This window comes from Podarcis vaucheri, assembly GCF_965113315.1.
Source record: "Podarcis vaucheri genome assembly, chromosome: 8".
In the NCBI taxonomy this organism is placed as follows: domain Eukaryota; kingdom Metazoa; phylum Chordata; class Lepidosauria; order Squamata; family Lacertidae; genus Podarcis; species Podarcis vaucheri.
This window is the reverse complement of record NC_138766.1, coordinates 8,750,018-8,769,141: the sequence shown is the minus strand read 5'-3', so window position 1 is coordinate 8,769,141 and position 19,124 is coordinate 8,750,018. Positions and strand designations below refer to the sequence as shown.

The 19,124-nt window shown below is 43.2% G+C and overlaps 1 protein-coding gene across 7 annotated transcripts in view; it reads right to left on the bottom strand.

Annotated features, from left to right (window-relative positions):
* Positions 1–19,124, bottom strand: part of ENOX1 (ecto-NOX disulfide-thiol exchanger 1) — a 297,090-nt gene that overhangs the window by 25,873 nt on the left and 252,093 nt on the right. For all 7 annotated transcript variants that reach the window (XM_082234433.1, XM_082234427.1, XM_082234431.1 and 4 more), the window contains one exon: positions 2,508–2,692. In XM_082234433.1, coding sequence (XP_082090559.1) covers positions 2,508–2,692 — 185 coding nt within the window. The remainder of the gene's footprint in view (positions 1–2,507; positions 2,693–19,124) is intronic.

The window sequence follows — 19,124 nt, the reverse complement described above, 5'->3', positions numbered from 1 at the left end:
GGTTCTTAAAGCAGTCCTTGAAGGACTCATTCAGGTGAGTCACCTCTCCTGAATCCTGTTTCCCTCGAGCAGGATATGAATCAGAAACCGGGAGGCAATAATCTCCGTATCCCATTACAACCCCCACAATCCATTTAGCTTACAGATCCATTCACAGAGCCCAGCCACTATTATTTTCTCCTTAATGCCATTCTTTTAAAAGCACTCTTATTCTTATTTAGACTTTTTGCAAAATGGGAAAGGAAAAATAAAATCTTATAAAAAAAACCCGTATATTCTCCCCCTCCCCACCTTTGCAAAGTTACCTTTAGAGGGAGGTAAAGAATATTATAATCCACATTTCGTTTCCAAAAGGGCCATCTTTCTATAAATTTATCATATTGGGCAGTGCAGATGACTCTTTTTTGAGAACCCAGTTGAGTTTGCAATGCAATCTCCCATGCGCAGGTGAAAAACTCATTCAAGGGCAAGGGACTGGATTAGGCATGCTGTGTTGGCAGGGAAGGAGGAAAAGGCAGTAGGGACAGAAAAAAACTTTGCGGAAAACTGCAGGAATTAGTACTCTGTTTTCTTGTGAGCTTGGGGCAACAGGTTGACCCCTAAGAGAGACAAAGCCCGTGGAAGGGACAAGGAGATGGAAGGAGCCTGTTAGAGCGGAAGCAGAATATCCTGGAGAAGAGAAGACGGGGAGAAAAACAGAAACAAACCCAACCAAAAGGGACTGTACAGTTCTGGGCAAGCAGTGGATGGCTGAGAGAGAGATTTTTGGAGGCAGAAGGCTGGGGTCAAAGAGGAGGTGCTGAATTTCATGCAGTGGCGATTTGACTTTACCTGAACTTTGTGACCACAATTTGGGTAATAAGGAATAATAACCACCTGTGAAAGCACAGGGGTTATGGGACATGAGAACCTTCTGCTGCAAATTTTGTTCTGCACCAGTGAAACTGGACGCCTTCACCTGCCCCAGACGCAACAAAACATGCCTCTCCTGTATTGGTCTCTACAGCTACAGCAGGCGCTGTGACTCTCCAACAGTTTGACTTCACCCCGCCCCCCCGAAGGCACATTCCTCTATTGTCTCTTGAGACAGATGCCAAAAACAATTTGCTCCTAATTTAGATGTGAGCTGGATGGAATACCTGTTTTTAAGGTCAAAGGAATGGCTCAGATAAGCCTCGAATGCTTTTTTCAGAGCTAAATTCTGTAGTTTCCTCATTCAGTTCCATCATGAGATCAGGTAAAGCATATCTCATTTGTTCCCATGGATACAGGACATTATTTCCATTTGTTTGTTAGAGATCTCACACTGGGTGAGAAATTAAACTGTAACGTAGCTCTATGAGGAGAATTATCTCAAAAAAGTATAAGTGCAACGCCTGAACTGCCCTTAAATCAAATGGATTTTCATTTCCAGACAATATCAATTGCAAGGGTTGCCATTTTTATACCCAAGGGAAAAAAATGATAATACAATTTTTGATTGCCTAGTCCTTTAAATGTAGGAAGAAATCTTGAAAAGAAAAGAGAGAGAAAAGAAGAGCTGGGAGCAGTAGCTTGCAAATAAGCCAGTTTTGCCATATTTACCTTATTTTTCAACAGAAAAAAATGCACTTATTTTCGCTGATAGGCTTCTTCCTCAGATAGAGGGCTTTTCCAAAAGATTAGATAATTGCAGAAATAATGTGCAGTCCTTATGTGCAGCTGAAGTAGATACAAACATCCTTATCCCAGCAGTTGCAGAGGAATTAAAATGGCAGAGGAATACAAATGTATTTTTCCCAGCTGGAACTTGGTTGTAGGGATATCTCATTTCCCCCATACTCAAGCATTATTTTGTTCCTAGTAAAGCACAATTCTCCACCTATTAGGCCACCCATTGTACTTAAAATTGCCACAGAGAATGGGAGGACAACAAGTGTCAATGGGCATTTGTTGGTTACTACTTCCACGTTCACAAACAACTAGGAATACACTCTCCGATGCTTCAGCAATTTTGAATTCTTTTCTCTGCACCTTTATTTTAGTGACTTGGTGCTTTCTGCTGCACAGCTCCAACGGCAGAATTCATGTAGTTTCAAAAAACGTGTCTGATAACATGTACAGATGGATAAATATCAGCCAGTCTATTTCCTCTTTTGAAATACCGCCCTGGCATTTAATTACACTTGACACCCCTTCATTTTAAAATCTTAATTTGTGAATGCACACTCCCTGTACCCCAGAGGGGAACATACACATATTGAAAGAAAAGAAAAGAAAAGAAAAGAAAGATAATTTTAAAGGTTTTTTCTTTTGAAATTTTATGTGTTAAATTTTAAATAATGAGCACACCCAGCTTCTCCATTGTTTGGGTTACAGAAGTAATAATCAGTTCTCTTCCAGAGCACTGCACCAAATTTGGCAGGGGCTTTCTGGTGACTGCTCTCAATTGCACGTATGCCCCCCCAGCATGCGTCAGTTTGGGAGGATTATTTTAAAAACAGTTCAAACCTCTGGTAAAGGAATACCTGCTGCATGCCTTGTAACGTTTGCTGCAAGAACTGCAACTGCTGGTCCTTTGTCAAACTTTCTTCTGTTCGAAAGAGCTGCCCTTTCTCTTGTTTCAGGAGTTCAACTTCATTTCGATAAGCGTCCAGTTGCCATCGGAGACTGTCGTTCTCTTCCTTAAGTGCATAAGCTTGAGCAGCTAAGGCTGAAAGAAGGGAAACACTCTGCGAGTTAATATAATGGGATCGCATTCAACAGGTAACAAGAAATTCATTTGCTTGGCAGGCCAGCAGATAATCTTACATAAGCCAATTTGCAGCGGAACGCAGATGGGCACCATGAAAGAAGCTTAATTCAGACATCACAACAGAACATGGTTTTGCCAACCACAGATTAGAACTCAAACCCTGGTATGAGCTTTCAAGCATACACCAGGCAAACCATGGTTTAGGCCTGCTTTTCTGCTTCATTTTCCTTCCTCTGCAACAGACAGCCTCAAAAGGTGTTCCAAATTGTTCCTTGGAAAGTGGGGCTGGTGTATTTTAGATTTGGTGCCAGATGCAATCTCCACTGGGATTGGTTCCACTCGGGAGCTCCTAATCGCTTATTGGTCTCAGCGGTGCTTGAAGTCAGCACTGATCAGCTGATTGGTGGTGACTTCAAGCCCCACTTGGATTGGCTCAGGGTCTTTGCAGCATGGTTTGCGATACTTTGTCCCGCCTCAACGTTTGGCAGGTAGAACATGGGGCTCAATGCTGGAAGGCTGAACCCAGCATCCCTCTCTAGGAGGGTGCCGGTAAAAGCATTTCGGGTTACGTGGAGGGACATCTCCACCCCATCCACACACTCCAAGCACAAAACTGAAAGAAAACCAGAGAACTGTGCAATCTGAAGGGCTTTCTTTTCCAGCTGGAGCTCAGTGGAGCTCAGTCCTGGCACCTCACAGGTGAGCGCCACTGCCGTTATAAGAGAAAGTGGGAGGCGTTCCTGCACCTCTTTCGCTAGAAAAATAGACAATAGCTATGAACACAGGTTAAACTTTCACGTGGTTTCTGCTGTACAAGTTTAACAAAACTTTTCCCAAAATGACATTGATTGATAATTTCTATCAGCTGCATCTTTGGGGAAAATAATAGAACCATAGAGTTGGAAGGAAGCAAGGAGATCATCTAGTCAAAACCCTTGCTCAGTGCAGGATCTGTGGTTCAGGATGCAACTACAGTAGCCTTGACAGATGAGTATCCAGCCTCTGCTTACACATCACCTCCTGAGGCAGTCCATTCTACTACTGAAAAGTTCTTAATGTTAGAGAGTTCCTCTTAATGTTGATCTGAAATCTGCTTTCCTGAAGTTTCCATTCATTGGCTCTAATCTTGCCCTCTGAAGCAACAAAAACAGCAACAAAACACCATATTTTTCGCACTATAAGACGCACCAGACCACAAGACGCACCTAGTTTTTGGAGGAGGAAAACAAGTAAAAAAATATTCTGAACCTCAGAAGCCAGAACAGCAAGAGGGATCGCTGTGCAGTGAAAGCAGCAATCCCTCTTGCTGTTCTGGCTTCTGGGATAGCTGCGCAGCCTGCATTCGCTCCATAAGACGCACACACATTTCCCCTTACTTTCTAGGAGGGAAAAAGTGAGTCTTATAGAGCAAAAAATACGGCAAGTCTCTCTATCTTCTGCAAAACAGCCCTATACACATATATGTTGAGAATAATGTGAGCGGTTAATGTGCATAACAACCAGCCGTTGTGCACATTCCCCAGACCTCATGGAGAATGTGCACAATATGCCTAATCTAAAACAGCAGTTGGGGGATATGCATATCTTGATTTTCTGGTCAGTATCCAGTCTCCAAGAAACGTGCCCTTGTTTCCGATTTGCACACACACTGCGGGTCAGTACTAGAGTGAAAGCCTGCAGATGAAAACTAAGATTTTCCCCCTTTGGATTCTTTCCTCAGCATTGGGCTATGCATAGACAGAGAAATTATGGAACAGAACCAAGTGATATAAAATGCAAATGCTCTGGAAAAAAATGTTGGCACTACAGAAGCATTACTGCATTAGTAGCATTGAAAGACACTTAAGTCATTTCCTTAGGAAGCTGAATTTGGCCCCTTTTCAATTTAGAATGGCAGCTTTATTATCATAACAGATAGCAGGTGTTTGTGAGGAAATCGATTAGTATGCAGAGATGGAAATTACATTTAGCAAATGAATTGCACCGTCTGCAGTGTAGACTGAAATTTGTGTGGCAAAATGCAGGAAGCTATAAAGATCGCAGCAGCAACATTATTTAAATAAATTATTTGAGCATAAATATAGACAGGACAGCAAATGTGTTATCTAGCATTTTAGGGACACTGCTACGCTCCTCCAGAAAAAAACTTTCCTTTTGGCAACATCAAGGACTGTTTGGCTTAGTAAATAAATATTGTACATTATTTATTCTGGTACTGTTGTGAATTCACATCACTATAAAGCAGCTGTAATCAAATTCATAACTGCAAACAATTGCATGAGCATTCATAAGTAAGGGCACGTTATTGATTCACGCCAGTGATGGCGTAATTTTCACATTCTATATTATGGAATCTTTAATTGTCATCTGACAGGAGCAGTATACGTGAATTATAGGCAGCAGGAACTTCAAAAGGCATGGGAACATACTTCAGAAAATAGTCCATTTCCCCTTGCAGAACCATAAAGCTGAATGCTGAAGTATTTCTTACGACAAACTGGGAAGGCTTTGCAGGCACGCCTGAAAGCAGGTGGTAAGCCCTAGTGGGGCACAACAGACACATGCAACTGCCTCCATGACACCAACATCTCTGCTGCTTACTTGCAAAGGGCTGGGGCAGGGCAATTGCCCTGGTGGGAGCAGTGCCTACCAACCTAGGGTTCCTGCAGGGCAGGTCACGTGGAGATGACCTCACCACCAGCTCAGACCCATCAAGGTAAGAAGCAGTAGGTCTGGTGTTGGGAGGATGGCTCCACCCACTTGCTTCCATAGGGAAACTCCAAAACCAAGTGCAGTAGCTTAGCAAGACGCTCACAAGTGGACAGATGGGGAGGAGCTGTTTTCTACAAAGTTTGCTGGGAAGGGGAGGAGAAAGGACAACAACTTCATGCGGTGCTGCCTGGAGGAAGATGCCCCGAGAGACCTGGGAGCAGGACTGGCTGCTGGAGCTATGGAAGCGGCGATGAGAGACAATCTTGGGGTGTTCTGCACCTGCTCCATTGAAGGCTTTAGGTATAGTAAATATGTGTAAATAGACCATATTTCTTAAAGATGCTAATCTCCGCTGTGCCTCAATTTCCCAACAGAAATACAATTCTGAGTGCGAGTCTGGAACCTCCTGGAATCTTGTGCAGACGCTCAGCCGAGATTAGGGTGGCATGTTAAAATAAGTTGCTTACTTTTCCATCTCTTAGCTACTTCTGCTTTGTGTGTACCTCTTCCATAGCTCTTCTGCCTCCTAATATCTCTTTCTTCTTGGCCCTTCAGCCTATCTGCTTCCCAATGTCTATTTTCCTTTCCGGTCAGAGGAGCATGCAGACCAACGTTTATTCAATTAAGGAATGCAGTAAACTGCTCAATAATAAAAATAAAATCTCTTAGCTATGTGCATAAAACAGTAAAATAATCAACAACATACAGATAAAACCTGTATACAGTCGTACCTTGGATCCCGAATGCCTTGTGAGTCAAACGTTTTGGCTCCTGAAGTGAGTGTTCCGGTTTGCGAACATTCTTTGGAACATGAACATCCGGGAATGTTTCCCATTGGCTGCAGGAGCTTCCTGCAGCCAATTGGAAGCCACACCTTGGTTTCTGAAAGTTTTGGAAGTCAAACAGACTTGCGGAACAGATTCCATTCGACTTCCAAGGTACGACTGCCTTCCATATCATGCTACCATGCCCCTAGGGCCATATGTGAGATTTGTCTTTATTTTGTTCCGAGGCCCCATGTGAGGTCCTTGGAAGCCTGAACCTTGTGGCTAAGCACGGATCCAGAAACATCATGTTGAATGACATCAACTTTCTTTGTTAAACATGCTGAATATTGCCAACAAGCTTTCTTATTAGAAAGAAAATCAAAACAAAGGAACACGGTGCTATTAATGGTTACCAGTTTTGCATCCCTGGAAGTATTGGTGGAAAATAATTGCCTGGAACACTGTACAAAGCAGCACAGGAAGATATTTGTGAGCCACCCTTCAAATTACTTTCACAACAGAAGCTGTAAGCAGCGATCACAGTTCAGGGAAGCAATGCTAATAGGATGTGGTGACATACATAGGTTAGTATGTATGAGGGATTCAAATTAATTCCTCACCATCGCAATTCATTAGCAGCAGGCAATTTCTCAAGGACTTCCATTTTTGGAAGGAGGTGAAGAGGGGGATGGGGGCAGGTTAGCGCACTGGCTCACAAGGGGAGGAGAGGGGTAGGGATTGTGAGATAAAGGGCAGCGGTCAGCTAATGCAGGGGACCCCAAGGACAGATTGAGACACCCGAGTGATGCACACCCTATAGCTACACTGATCTCTCAGGCACCCAGGAGAGATGGAGCAGGAGCAGGAATTGCCATCAAGTCTGAATCCCCGGGCGCTCTGATTGGGACTGAGATCCTGCCAATGAAATATTCATGGAATGACAGGGAAATTAACAAGTTTTAATCCTCAGTTTAGTAGTCTCCACTCAGAAAGATGCATGCATGTGTATTAAAATGTATGATAACCTGAACCAGAGTAAAATAATATTTGCAAATGCCCCATCAGAGCCAGCCCATCAAAAAGGAGTAAGCTGAAGCAGGTGTTATCAACACAAAAATATGAGAAAAGAGCCAAGAGGAGATGTTCAGAAGCTGACACGCATAAATATTTATAGTGACTACAGAGATGACACTGTAATATACCATCGCCGTCTCAACAAAGGACACAATGTCATAATGTCGTGCAACATGGTGTCAGAAGAGGCCATCAATCTACAGTGCCAAGATGAGTACTGCATAATGTACAACAACAGGTCATAGATGTCCTGCCCAGGTACAAATGTTATATAGAAGATGAGGTACTGTAAAGAGAAAAGAATTCAAAAAACCACGGATGCATTCTGAAATTCCTGGCTAACTTTGCCATTCTTTTGAATTAAATATTATTTTTTGATCACCTGTATTCCTCATTGTTATCCCACACTTTCTCTTGCACTTTTCCATCACTTTCTGTACTGCAAAAAGTCCACTTTGTTGCACAAGAGCACCAAATCCAATTTCGGCCCCTGTAGACGTTCTTTCTATTGCACATTCATGATTATTTGTGGTCACAGTGGGATCAGGGCAGTCATATACAACCCCACTTTCAATATTATTTGTGCCTGCAAATGTGTTGGGGCAGGCATATAATTGCTTCATTTTTAGTCAGTCCATATCCTGTAATTTCCTGCTGAAATCCTGTAACAAGTCATACCACCTACACTGCTGGGGTTTTTTTTGTCCTGCATTTTTTGTGCTATATGCTATATGACAGGAATAATGTGGTTGTGTTAGGGACACATCATGGAATAATTTATTAATCAGTATATATCCACAACTAACTCTAATGTGCCACAGTGAAATACCAGTCTAGAAGGCCCTTTAATTGTGCAATCTGAATTGGTTGGTATACAACTGAATCTCAACCCCTCAAATATAGCAAGGGCCTGGAAGTGCCTTTAGTTTCCTTCCCTGTTGGCCTGCTTACTTTTTTTGAAGTTATGCTTGGAAAAGAATAGACATTTTGGGATAATAAAATTACTTGAGAATATCTTTTGTAAAGTATGGAAACATTAGTTCCTCATAATTGATATAATTTTCTGTGGTTGGTTAAAAAAAAGAGAGAGACAGAGAAAGAAAGATTTCCCACACTTGTTGGCATGATTTTAAACAATTTCTTTAGAAGGTTAATTCATCATATCGTAATGTTTTATTCTCACCCAGAAATTACATGAACATTTTCCTCAAGTTCTCAAGTGCCATTAATCAAACATAAAGTGCTTTGCCTCTCTTCAGCTGAGAAATGGAGCAGTTTGGGGCCATCTCATGAGGTGATTAATAATGGAGTGAATTTTAAAAAAAGCCTATAGTGTATTTTGTTTTAATTATTATGTTTCTGTTGTCTTAAACCCATAAATCTCCAACTGTGTGGGAAGCTTTCTTAAGGAGCTGGAAATACTTGCCGTGGGAAAACTTCTGGCCCACTTGAATGGGACTTCAGTTCAACCAATTTTACCTAGATTGAAACCAAAGGCGAAGATCTAAAATGCTGCTTTAGACATGCCCGAGGTCTTCTGGGATTTTAATTCCCCCTCTCTAAATAGCAGAGCCCCCCACATCTCAAATGATGCAATGCTTTTGATCCAGGCCATATATATATGTATGCCTACCCAACAGTTGGTGTTTAGGGTATTTTACGAGACCAAACAATACCCTGGAGACTCCCGGAACATTTTTTTAAATACCAAAATCACATAAAATTATTCAAATATTTTTAAAGAGAAGGGTGGGGGGAAGAAATATTTATTAAGGGGGAAAGAACAGCAGATTCTTAAGAACATCTGCAGAATTAAAAGGTCTTAAGGGGTGTGTGTTTGTGTGCTTTAGAGCGGTGGTTCCCAATTAGCTAAGTCCTGCCAACCTAGCAGTTCGAAAGGACGTCAAAGTGCAAGTAGATCAATAGGTACCACTCCGGTGGAAAGGTAAACAGTGTTTCCGTGCGCTGTTCTGGTTTCGCCAGAAGCGGCTCAGTCATGCTGGCCGCATGACCCGGAAAAACTGTGGACAAACGTCGGCTCCCTTGGCCAGTAAAGCGAGATGAGTGCCGCAACCCCAGAGTCATCCGCGACAGGACCTAACCGTCAGGGTCCGTAAATCCCTGTTTTTCAAAAGCCAAGCCGTGGACCCCCTACTTTTGACATTCTTGATTTCTCTATGGTAGCTTTTGCTATGTGAATGGTGCCGCAGACCCCCTGGTTGGGATAGGCAACCCCCCCCCCAGGCCACCAAATGGAACCACTGATTTAGAGGGATGGAAGGAATAGAGGCAGAGAGAGAGAGATAGGGAGAGCACAACAAAGGCACAGCCTCCCGTCATCTCAAGTCATGGTGGAATCTTTAGAGGATTTCAGAGCTGTTCTCAAATACGGATAGGGCCAGCATGTCCAAAGTCCGTTTTGGGGGCCTAATCTGGCCCCTGTGGCAGTTTATTTCTTGGTCAGCCCTCACGCATGTTCATTTCATCAAATCTGGCCCTCTTTCAAAAAAGTTTGAGCACCCCTGGGCTAGGGCATATGCAGTTCTAAAACTACCGCATTTTTTGCTCTATAAGACGCACCAGACCACAAGACGCACCTAGTTTTTGTAGGAGGAAAACAAGAAAAAAAATATTCTGAATCTCAGAAGCCAGAACAGCAAGAGGGATCGCTGCACAGTGAAAGCAGCAATCCCTCTTGCTGTTCTGGCTTCTGGGATAGCTGCGCAGCCTGCATTCGCTCCATAAGACGCACACACATTTCCCCTTACTTTTTAGGAGGGAAAAAGTGAGTCTTATAGAGCAAAAAATACGGTACATTAAGGCACACCAGAGGCCCAAATTCACCTCTCTCTTTTTTTCCCTGCTGCCAGGACAGAGATAAAAAGATAAAATGCCCTGAAAACCAGAAACGCCTTCCTCTAAATCAGGTTTCTCCAAGCTGGTGCCTTCCAGATCTTCTGGGTGACAGCTCCCATTGGCCAAAGGGAGAGATACGATAGGAGAAGACACTGTGACCAGGTGCCCTCGACTGCCTGCTTGGCCTGTCCTGGTGCAAACGGTTGACGGGCAAATTCCGAGTCCTGCCTGCCTCCCCTTCTTAGCATCATTTCCCTTGAAACTACACTAAATGCAGAGCACCTTCTAATAGAGGACTATCCTCTGTAAAGCCGGACACATGTCCACCTTTAAATGTATGTTTTCTCCAGGAAGTCAAATGCAGTGGTTGGGGGCCCTGGTGCAATTACCCCAAAAGGCCCTCTTTCTCCCCCCAAAGGTTCCACATAGCAAGTCTAAAGACTAATTAATTACAGCATAAGCTTTTGTGGACTACAATAAAATATTCTTGAGCTGGCAGAGTTTCACAACTCTCAGCAAAACACCAGGAAGCAGCATTTTGCCAACTTTAATAAACAAAAACGAAAATACTCTGAACATGTGTCGTTACACAGATTAAACTTTCTTTCACTTAATTCATCTCTGTTTTTGCTCACCTCCTCTCCTGTTGTGAAGATAGCTAAGGGAGCATGAAATCGCTAGAAACCATGTGCCATACTGTAAACTGCCCTTTACAATAAAGTGGCCTGTGATCTTCACATGAAGGATAGCGTGGAGATTTAATTGATGAACTAATAAATAAATGATAATAATAATATGGTTCCTTTTACGGGAGCGATGCATCTTTGTACGATACAGAGTCATGTTCTTCTGCCTCCTCCCAAATGAGTACAGCCTCAAGGCTTGAACCAATCTGAATCTGGCCTGATGACTGCATGTTCCAGATGCATAAATCCCACTTGTGTTCAATTGAGCTTATGCTCAGGTTAGTGTGCCCAGGCAGTTGATTCCTAAGGAGTTATTTTAGGCTTGTAGCCACCAGGGGCGAAGGAACCTCCACTGTCCTGAAGCATCAGTATTTTAATTTTTTTTTGTATACTATACAACTGCAATAGACAGAGCTTTTCAGCTAAAAAAGCTTATGAAGTGCAGTAATAAGACAAACCATCCTAATAACAAAACAATTGCTCCAGTTGCACCACAGATATTCTGGCCTTGATCAAACAGCAGCTTTGAGGGGTGAATAAAATTAGAGAAATGGCACTGAGGAGGGGGGAGTTTAACTCCCACAGCCTGTGTCCCAGTCCCAGTCGAGTATGATATCCCCTATACAGTGGTGCCTCGCAAGACGAAAAGAATCCGTTCTGTGATTCTCTTCGTCTAGCGGTTTTTTCATCTTGCGAAGCAAGCCCATTGACGGATTAGCGGATTAGTGCTATTAGCGGCTTTTAGTGGCTTATCGGATCAGCTGATAAGTGGCTTAGCGGCTTAGAAAAAGGGGGAGGGGGGAAAACCCGCAGGAACTCGCAAGACATTTTCGGCTTGCGAAGCAAGCCCATAGGAGATTCGTTTTGCGAAGCACCTCCAAAATGGAAAACTCTTTCATCTAGCGAGTTTTCCGTCTTGCGAGGCATTCGTCTTGCAGGGCACCACTGTAGCTGCTTTTAACAAAAAGAGAAATCTAATAATGCAGTGGTGTCCAAACGTTTTTCAAAGAGGGCCAGATTTGATGAAGTGAAGGGTCGTGAGGGCCGAACAAAGGGCCGACCATAGTTGTTGAGGCTTAAGGATTGAAGTTGCTGAGGTTTTTTGGTTTTTTTTAGGATACCCCAGGAAATAAACTGCCACAGGGGCGGGAGTAAACCTCCTGGCGGGCCAGATTAGGCCCCCAAAACAGACTTTGGACATGCCCGAAATAATGCCCGGCCCGTTTTGGCTTTCAGACAGAAGTGCACTAGTCTGCCTTCTAGCAGAGTCACAGCACCTTTGGCTTCAACCCCCCACTACAACAGGGGTGGGGAACCTCCACCCCACAGAGCAATATTGCCCCAGCAGACCTCCCCATTTGGCCTATCAGGCCATTTTGGGACAGCCACGGGCACCCTCCCCTACACCTTTCAGCCTACATCATGCCAAGGGTGGGACGGGTAAGGGCAGGAATTCAAAGGAAGTTTAACATGGGTGACCAATGGTGTGTTTACTGGAGCCAGGCACATTCCCATCAGTGGTAAGTTGGGTGATATGAGTCTGCGCCATTGAAGGTTTCCATTCAGTGGAAACCATTTCTCCCTCCCAATCTACCATCATGCCCAGACACCACATAATAGTCCTGAATAGCCTCAGGCCATCAGGTCAGCTAAACTTCCCTTCTTTTAATTACTTTGGAGATTGGGATGAATTACGACTGTGGTGATTGGTCTGCCAATTAATAGTTCAACTGGAATGCAGACTGACTGCTGGCATAAGAAGAGGCATTAACAAACAGACTGAAAAATAAAGCAAAAAGCTTATTCTAATTTTTTTCTGTCTTAGAAAGATCATGAATGGATAATAGAGTTCTGGTTAAGAATCTTCATTTTATATTACTTTTAACTCTCTGTCCCTTTTGTGCAGTGCTGGCAAAAATGAAACTTCATCTGCGGAAAGAAGGCACTTCTGAAAGAGACAGATGCAAGTTTTCAAGGTGGAGACTGTTAACAAACTAACAAAACACACCACTGATTGTTGGTATTGTGCAGCAATTATTGGATGAGCAACTGAAAGACCTCAGAGATAAGACGGATAAAATGGGGAATGGAAATTGATCGGAGAAAGACCAGACCAAAGAATACACAGAGCCTTTGCGGAGGGTGTGTGTGGGTGTGTACTGATCAACATCTGCCAGAACATGAGAGTGGAATAGTAAAACGGGAGGCAGCAGATGATGAAATGGAGGGGATGATAATGAAACCATTGACAGAGACATTAAGAAACATTTTGAAATGGCAGAGATAGAACTGAGAGAGAAAGGATTCTGTACACAATTTAGAGTGAATTTAGAGGGAGGGGATGGTGATATACTTGGAAAAATAATGGAATAAATAGAAAGAGGAGTCTCTTTTTTCTCATTCTCTCCTGTTAAATTAGGATGGGAAATCATGGCCAACATAAAAAGGGATTGGAAGATATGGAATTGGGTAGGAATTAATATACAACTAGTAAATAACTATGGATTATTATGCTAATAATGGATGCTGGATTTTTTTCGGAGATAAATTCGACATACTGGACTGGAGGAAGACTATTCTTAACATTTCACAATAATAACAACTGGAGAATCCCTTTTGGACTTTTTGTGTGGAAAGGAGAATGAATTAACTGGGGATGTGTGGGGTTGAGCACTGGGAAAACATCACCTAGCATAATGGGGAACAGCTGGATATTAACTTGGAATACAGCTAGAAACCATATATTTCAGAAGTGCATAAAATCCATTACAATTCATTTCCTCATTAAAATATTTTGCCACACACTGCTCATGGTATAAGAAGAAAGCCATTTAATTAGGGCATGATTCTGTCAAAGTAAGTCACTTTTTCATACCTTGAAAATCAGTGCTTTATTTTAGATAGAGCATGCCTTGCTGATGTGATCTGTTACACCCCTATCCTGAGGCTTGATGTATTATTAACTATGAGTATCTAGTATATAACTACCAGGGCCTCTTAATTTCAAACCGTATGCATTGATGCCACTGATGCCAGGCAATTTAGCCAGCACAAACATTTAGTAGCAGGTTTTCTGACTATTACATCACACTTCATTATGAAGTAAATCACTGCAAGGTAAATAATAAATGATAAATGATAATACTTGTGAAAAAGTAGCAATATTTTCTTGTGGGGGAAATAAAGCATTTTTTATGTTAGTTTAGAATTTTATTTTGCTAAACCACTGTTATTATTATTATTTCCCAATATTTTTATGAACTGTTTCTATTCCAGGACTACAGTGTTAATTTTGTTCAAGCAAAGGCAGCAAAATATATTTTAGCATCTTGTCAAAATGAGAGACTAAGAGTGTCGATAAAAATGACACTAAAATAAATGTACATTTAGATTGCTGTCACAAGTGGCTGCTTGCTTTTGTGAAGATGTTGGGTTGCTATAGAGTTTTCCATAGCAACCTTGCATCTTATTATATGAATAATCCCCTTGGTGTCCTTAAAGCCTGCTAAGAAAACAGGATTAAATCTATTCTCATATGTAATGATCCTGCATTAAACCTTATCAGGATGAAAAAGCAGAAAACATAATAAAATGTAATCTAGATAATGGCTTTCCTGGCAGTTCAAAGGCATCAAAGCACCACAGGCGTCTCAATACAGTTTGTAGTTAGGCCGTCAATTTTCCCAAAGCCCTTATTAAATATGTCTCCTTGAAAGTTCTATTTTCTTTCTCCCTTTCTCTAAAAAAACAAGAATAAGGTTAATAAACCTTTCATTGCTGTGATGAATTGAAGTATGACGGTGTCCTTTGATATGCTGAAGTCAGGAACTTTGCTACACAACAAAAGCTCTTCACTGAAGAGCCGTCTCTGCTTTGCCCTAAATATCTTGTGTGCTTTGTGTCCCTTGCCTGCTTTGTGATATGTACCTTGAAATAAAGGTAAAGGTAAAGGTACCCCTGCCCGTACGGGCCAGTCTTGCCAGACTCTAGGGTTGTGCGCCCATCTCACTCAAGAGGCCGGGGGCCAGCGCTGTCCGAAGACACTTCCGGGTCACGTGGCCAGCGTGACATCGCTGCTCTGGTGAACCAGAGCCGCACACGGAAACGCCGTTTACCTTCCCGCTTGTAAGCGGTCCCTATTTATCTACTTGCACCCGGGGGTGCTTTCGAACTGCTAGGTTGGCAGGCGCTGGGACCGAACGACGGGAGCACACCCCGCCGCAGGGATTCGAACTGCCGACCTTTCGATCGGCAAGCCCTAGGCGCTGAGGCTTTTACCCACAGCACCACCTGCGTCCCCTGTACCTTGAAATAGAGAGCACCTAATTTCAAAGCAAGGATGCCTAGCCCCCTTTGACCTGGGGGCCAGGTTCACTTGCCAAGGGCCTCACCCTTTCGGTTGCACACAGCCCCTCCTCCACAGCTGATTCTTGCCCCCTCCCCACTCATGAAATGATCAATCTGATCACTGGGGAAGTAACAATTCACATCCTTATCAGGATAGTGTCCTGTTCTTCTCTTCCTCTACTTCTTCTTTAAAAATATTTTTTTGCCACTGCCACCCCAATTGTCATTCCATGAATGCATCCATATGGACAAGCTGTTGTTTTAAAAAATGGTTTTATAACACCTACATGGCAAAAAATAAAGGAACAATGAAAAGTTAGAAACTAACAACAATTTATAGTCTAATAACCAAATTCTAAATATGGAGAATGGATTGCACTTGTAATGTTAGTTCGTAAGAACTCATGAGCCAAGTCTGAGATTCCTTTTTGATTCTGCTCGTAATATCGCCAACGTTCATAAATACGATTCATATATGAATGCATCCATTTTATAACACTCAAATTACAAACTGAGCAGTTTCCCGCAGATGTTCTCTTTCAGCTCAGAATGTTAAATATATCCACATTTAGCAGACCAGATGCCTCAAGTCAGCTATTTTGTAGCTGCCCGCACAGAAGTTATTTAACATTAATAACTTACTCTCAAATGAAACTCCCATTGGTTTGGTTCACGTGTTACACTAAGCGAAACCACAGCTTAACGTGAATGAACGAGCATGTGAGTTCTGGGAGTGGAGATTGCGTCTGCTTCATTCTTCCCTGGTGATTTTGCTGCTGTGCTGGCTCAAAGCCAGGTTTAGCTCTCTCCAGACGGACCCTGAGCTGTAAGCAAGCTCTGTGTTCTGCGATTTCCAACCTGTGGTTTGTCCAGGATCTAAACTGGGAGTCTTGGCTGAGATGACACATGAAGTTGAACCAAGGCTTGGCTCAGTGCAATACAACCAGAGAGGAGTGAAGTAGCTGTTATCTTCTCTCCTGGATCCTGCACTCTTGAATGAATAATTCAAGCTAATGCTCATTTTCTATATGTAAGCGGTCACTGACTGACCATGAAAAGTATTAGAATTAGTCCTAAAACAGCCTGCCAAAGTATGACAACTTTCTACTGGAGGGTTTTTGCATTTCTGAGTGGATTAGAAGGATCCCGCAGCTGGATGGATGATGCAGTCTGATTCCCTGCCCCAAAACAGGATGTCCCTTGTTGAAATCATTTTAGACAGGGGCCACTCTCACATTTCTTAACACCTTCAAGAAAACACATTTCAAAACAACTGTTTTAGCACTGCCAAAAATCTCAATTTCCTCCTTTATCTCCTATTTCATTTAGGCTCCTGCTGTTCTAAAGCCTAGACTCTGTCTCGCTACTCTCTTTCTTCAGTGGTGCCCAAACTTTTTTTCAAAGAGGGCCAGATTTGATGAAGTGAAGGGCCAACCAATGTTGTTGACCTTTTTTTTTTAAGATTGAAGTTGTGGAGATTTTGGGGAGAATTTTACCCCAGGATATAAACTGCCACAGTGGCCAGATTAAACCAACCACACTAGGCCCCTGAAACAGACTTTGGACATGCCTGCTTTAGGATCTCAAACTCTATAATTTAATATTCATCTATCCCCCAGTTATCACATATGTTTCCTCTTCTACCCTCATTTTCTCTGTCAGTTCTTCTTAGAGCAGAACCTTAAAAAAAAAAATAGCCAAGTCTCTTTCTCTTTCTTTAACCTTCTGAACCAGAACATTGTCTCCAACCTGTGAGCTCCCTGAAAATCAATCCATCAATCTCCGTTATTTACAGTCGATGAATAATTTCCCTTGAGTAATTTTTGAGCCATTTGCTGGATTAAAGTCTGCTCTACCCATGTAAGCTCCCGGCACAATGCAAAACCTAACTGGGCAGGGTTATAAATCATATGGGGAGCCCAATGAGGAGAGCAGGTTCCCAGTACAACTCCTCTAGTTACCCTTCCGATTCATGGAAGTTGATGGGGCTGAGCAATGGGAATGCAGTGGGAGAGAACATGCCTTGCCCTCTGCCTCATTTAGTTCTGTGGGGTGGGGTGGGGCAGGTAAATGCCTGAACAGGGCTTAGCTACTGACAGGGCCTACAGCACTTCCCTTTCCTGAAGGGGACACCTGGGGCAGCCTCCTCCCACCCCACAGAAAAGAGGAGGTTCTAGAAGGCCTTTGCTCTAGCCTGGAACACCAGCTGGCAACTGGTGATGGGACTGGATATGGGTGCATGAACTGATGTCCTCCCTGCACTTGGCTGGAGCTCTCAGAACTTCTCTGGGGAAGAAAGGAGAACCCAAGTCCCTGTCTTAGATATCTGTGACTGGGCTGGACCACATCAGACTGTGGTCTGAAGTAGTACAACTAGGGATGGTTGAAGAGGAGGTTGTTTGGTCCCAGACTGAGCCATGTCCACCAGCCTCTTCAAAAATGGAAACTTTTAACGGTAGAGGAGGTTCAATATCGTATTGAGATGCTTGACCATCTTGGCTGTGAGTCCTGGAAGTTCCATTTTCCCATGGGCTCTGACTGACTTCAGCTGCCAAAGCTGAGGCTGCTGAACAGACTCTTGGACTGGGGTATTTTTAGGGGCGGGGGTCATTGTGTACTTTTTGGTGCATTTTATTTATTGTTTGTGACTACTTTTGCGATTCCATGATCACTGCAGATGGTGACAGCAGTCACAAAATTAAAACAGTAGTCACAAAATTAAAAGACACCTGCTTCTTGGGAGAAAAGCAATGACAAACCTAGACAGCATCTTAAAAAGCAGAGACATCACCTTGCCAACAAAGGTCCGTATAGTTAAAGCTATGGTTTCCCCAGTAGTGATGTATGGAAGTGAGAGCTGGACCATAAAGAAGGCTGATCGCCGAATAACTGATGCTTTTGAATTATGGTGCTGGAGGAGATTCTTAAGAGCCCCATGGACTGCAAGAAGATCAAATGCATCCATTCTTAAGGAAATCAGCCCTGAGTCCTCACTGGAAGGACAGATCGTGAAGCTGAGGCTCCAATACTTTGGCCACCTCTTGAAAAGAGAAGACTCCCTGGAAAAGACCCAGATGTTGGGAAAGATGGAGGGCACAAGGAGAAGGGGAAGACAGAGGACGAGATGGTTGGACAGTGTTCTTAAAGCTACCAGCATGAGTTTGACCAAACTGCGGGAGGCAGTGGAAGACAGGAGTGCCTGACGTGCTCTGGTCCATGGGGTCACGAAGAGTCAGACACGAATAAACAACTAAACAACACCACTTTTGCGATGTTTGTAATTTTTTTCAGATTGTAAGTCACCTTGAACGTGGTTTGAAGTATGGAAAGGCGGCATGCAAATAAAATGATGCACGATGCATGGTGCAAAGTCAGTCCTCAGGGAATGTGCAAGCAAAGTCAGTCCTCAGGGAATGTGCAGGCGACCTTGGAACGGACAGCTCACGGAAGAACCCCGACCAAACCCAAGAGGAGGCGTGTAGTGGTGATAGGGGATTCCCTACTGAGGGGAACAGAAGCAGTGATCTGTGGGCCTGACAAGATGTCTCGGGAAGTGTGCTGTCTCCCAGGGGCTAAGATCCAAGATGTAACTGAACGACTGCAAGGAATCATAAAACCCACTGACGAATACCCCTTCCTCTTGGTTCATGTGGGAACCAATGACACTGCAAGCAATAGCCTCCAGAAGATCAAAAGAGACTACGAGGCTCTCGGCAGGAAATTGAAGCAACTAAATGCACAAATTGTCATCTCGTCTGTCCTCCCAGTTGAACGACGTGGCCCAGGGAGAGAGGGGAAAATAGTGGAAGTGAACAGCTGGCTTCGCAAATGGTGTAAACAGGAACGGTTTGGATTCTTAGATCACGGACTGCAGTTTCTTGAAGATGGACTTCTGGCAAGTGATGGGCTGCACCTCACAACGGTTGGGAGAAATGTTTTTGCCAAAAA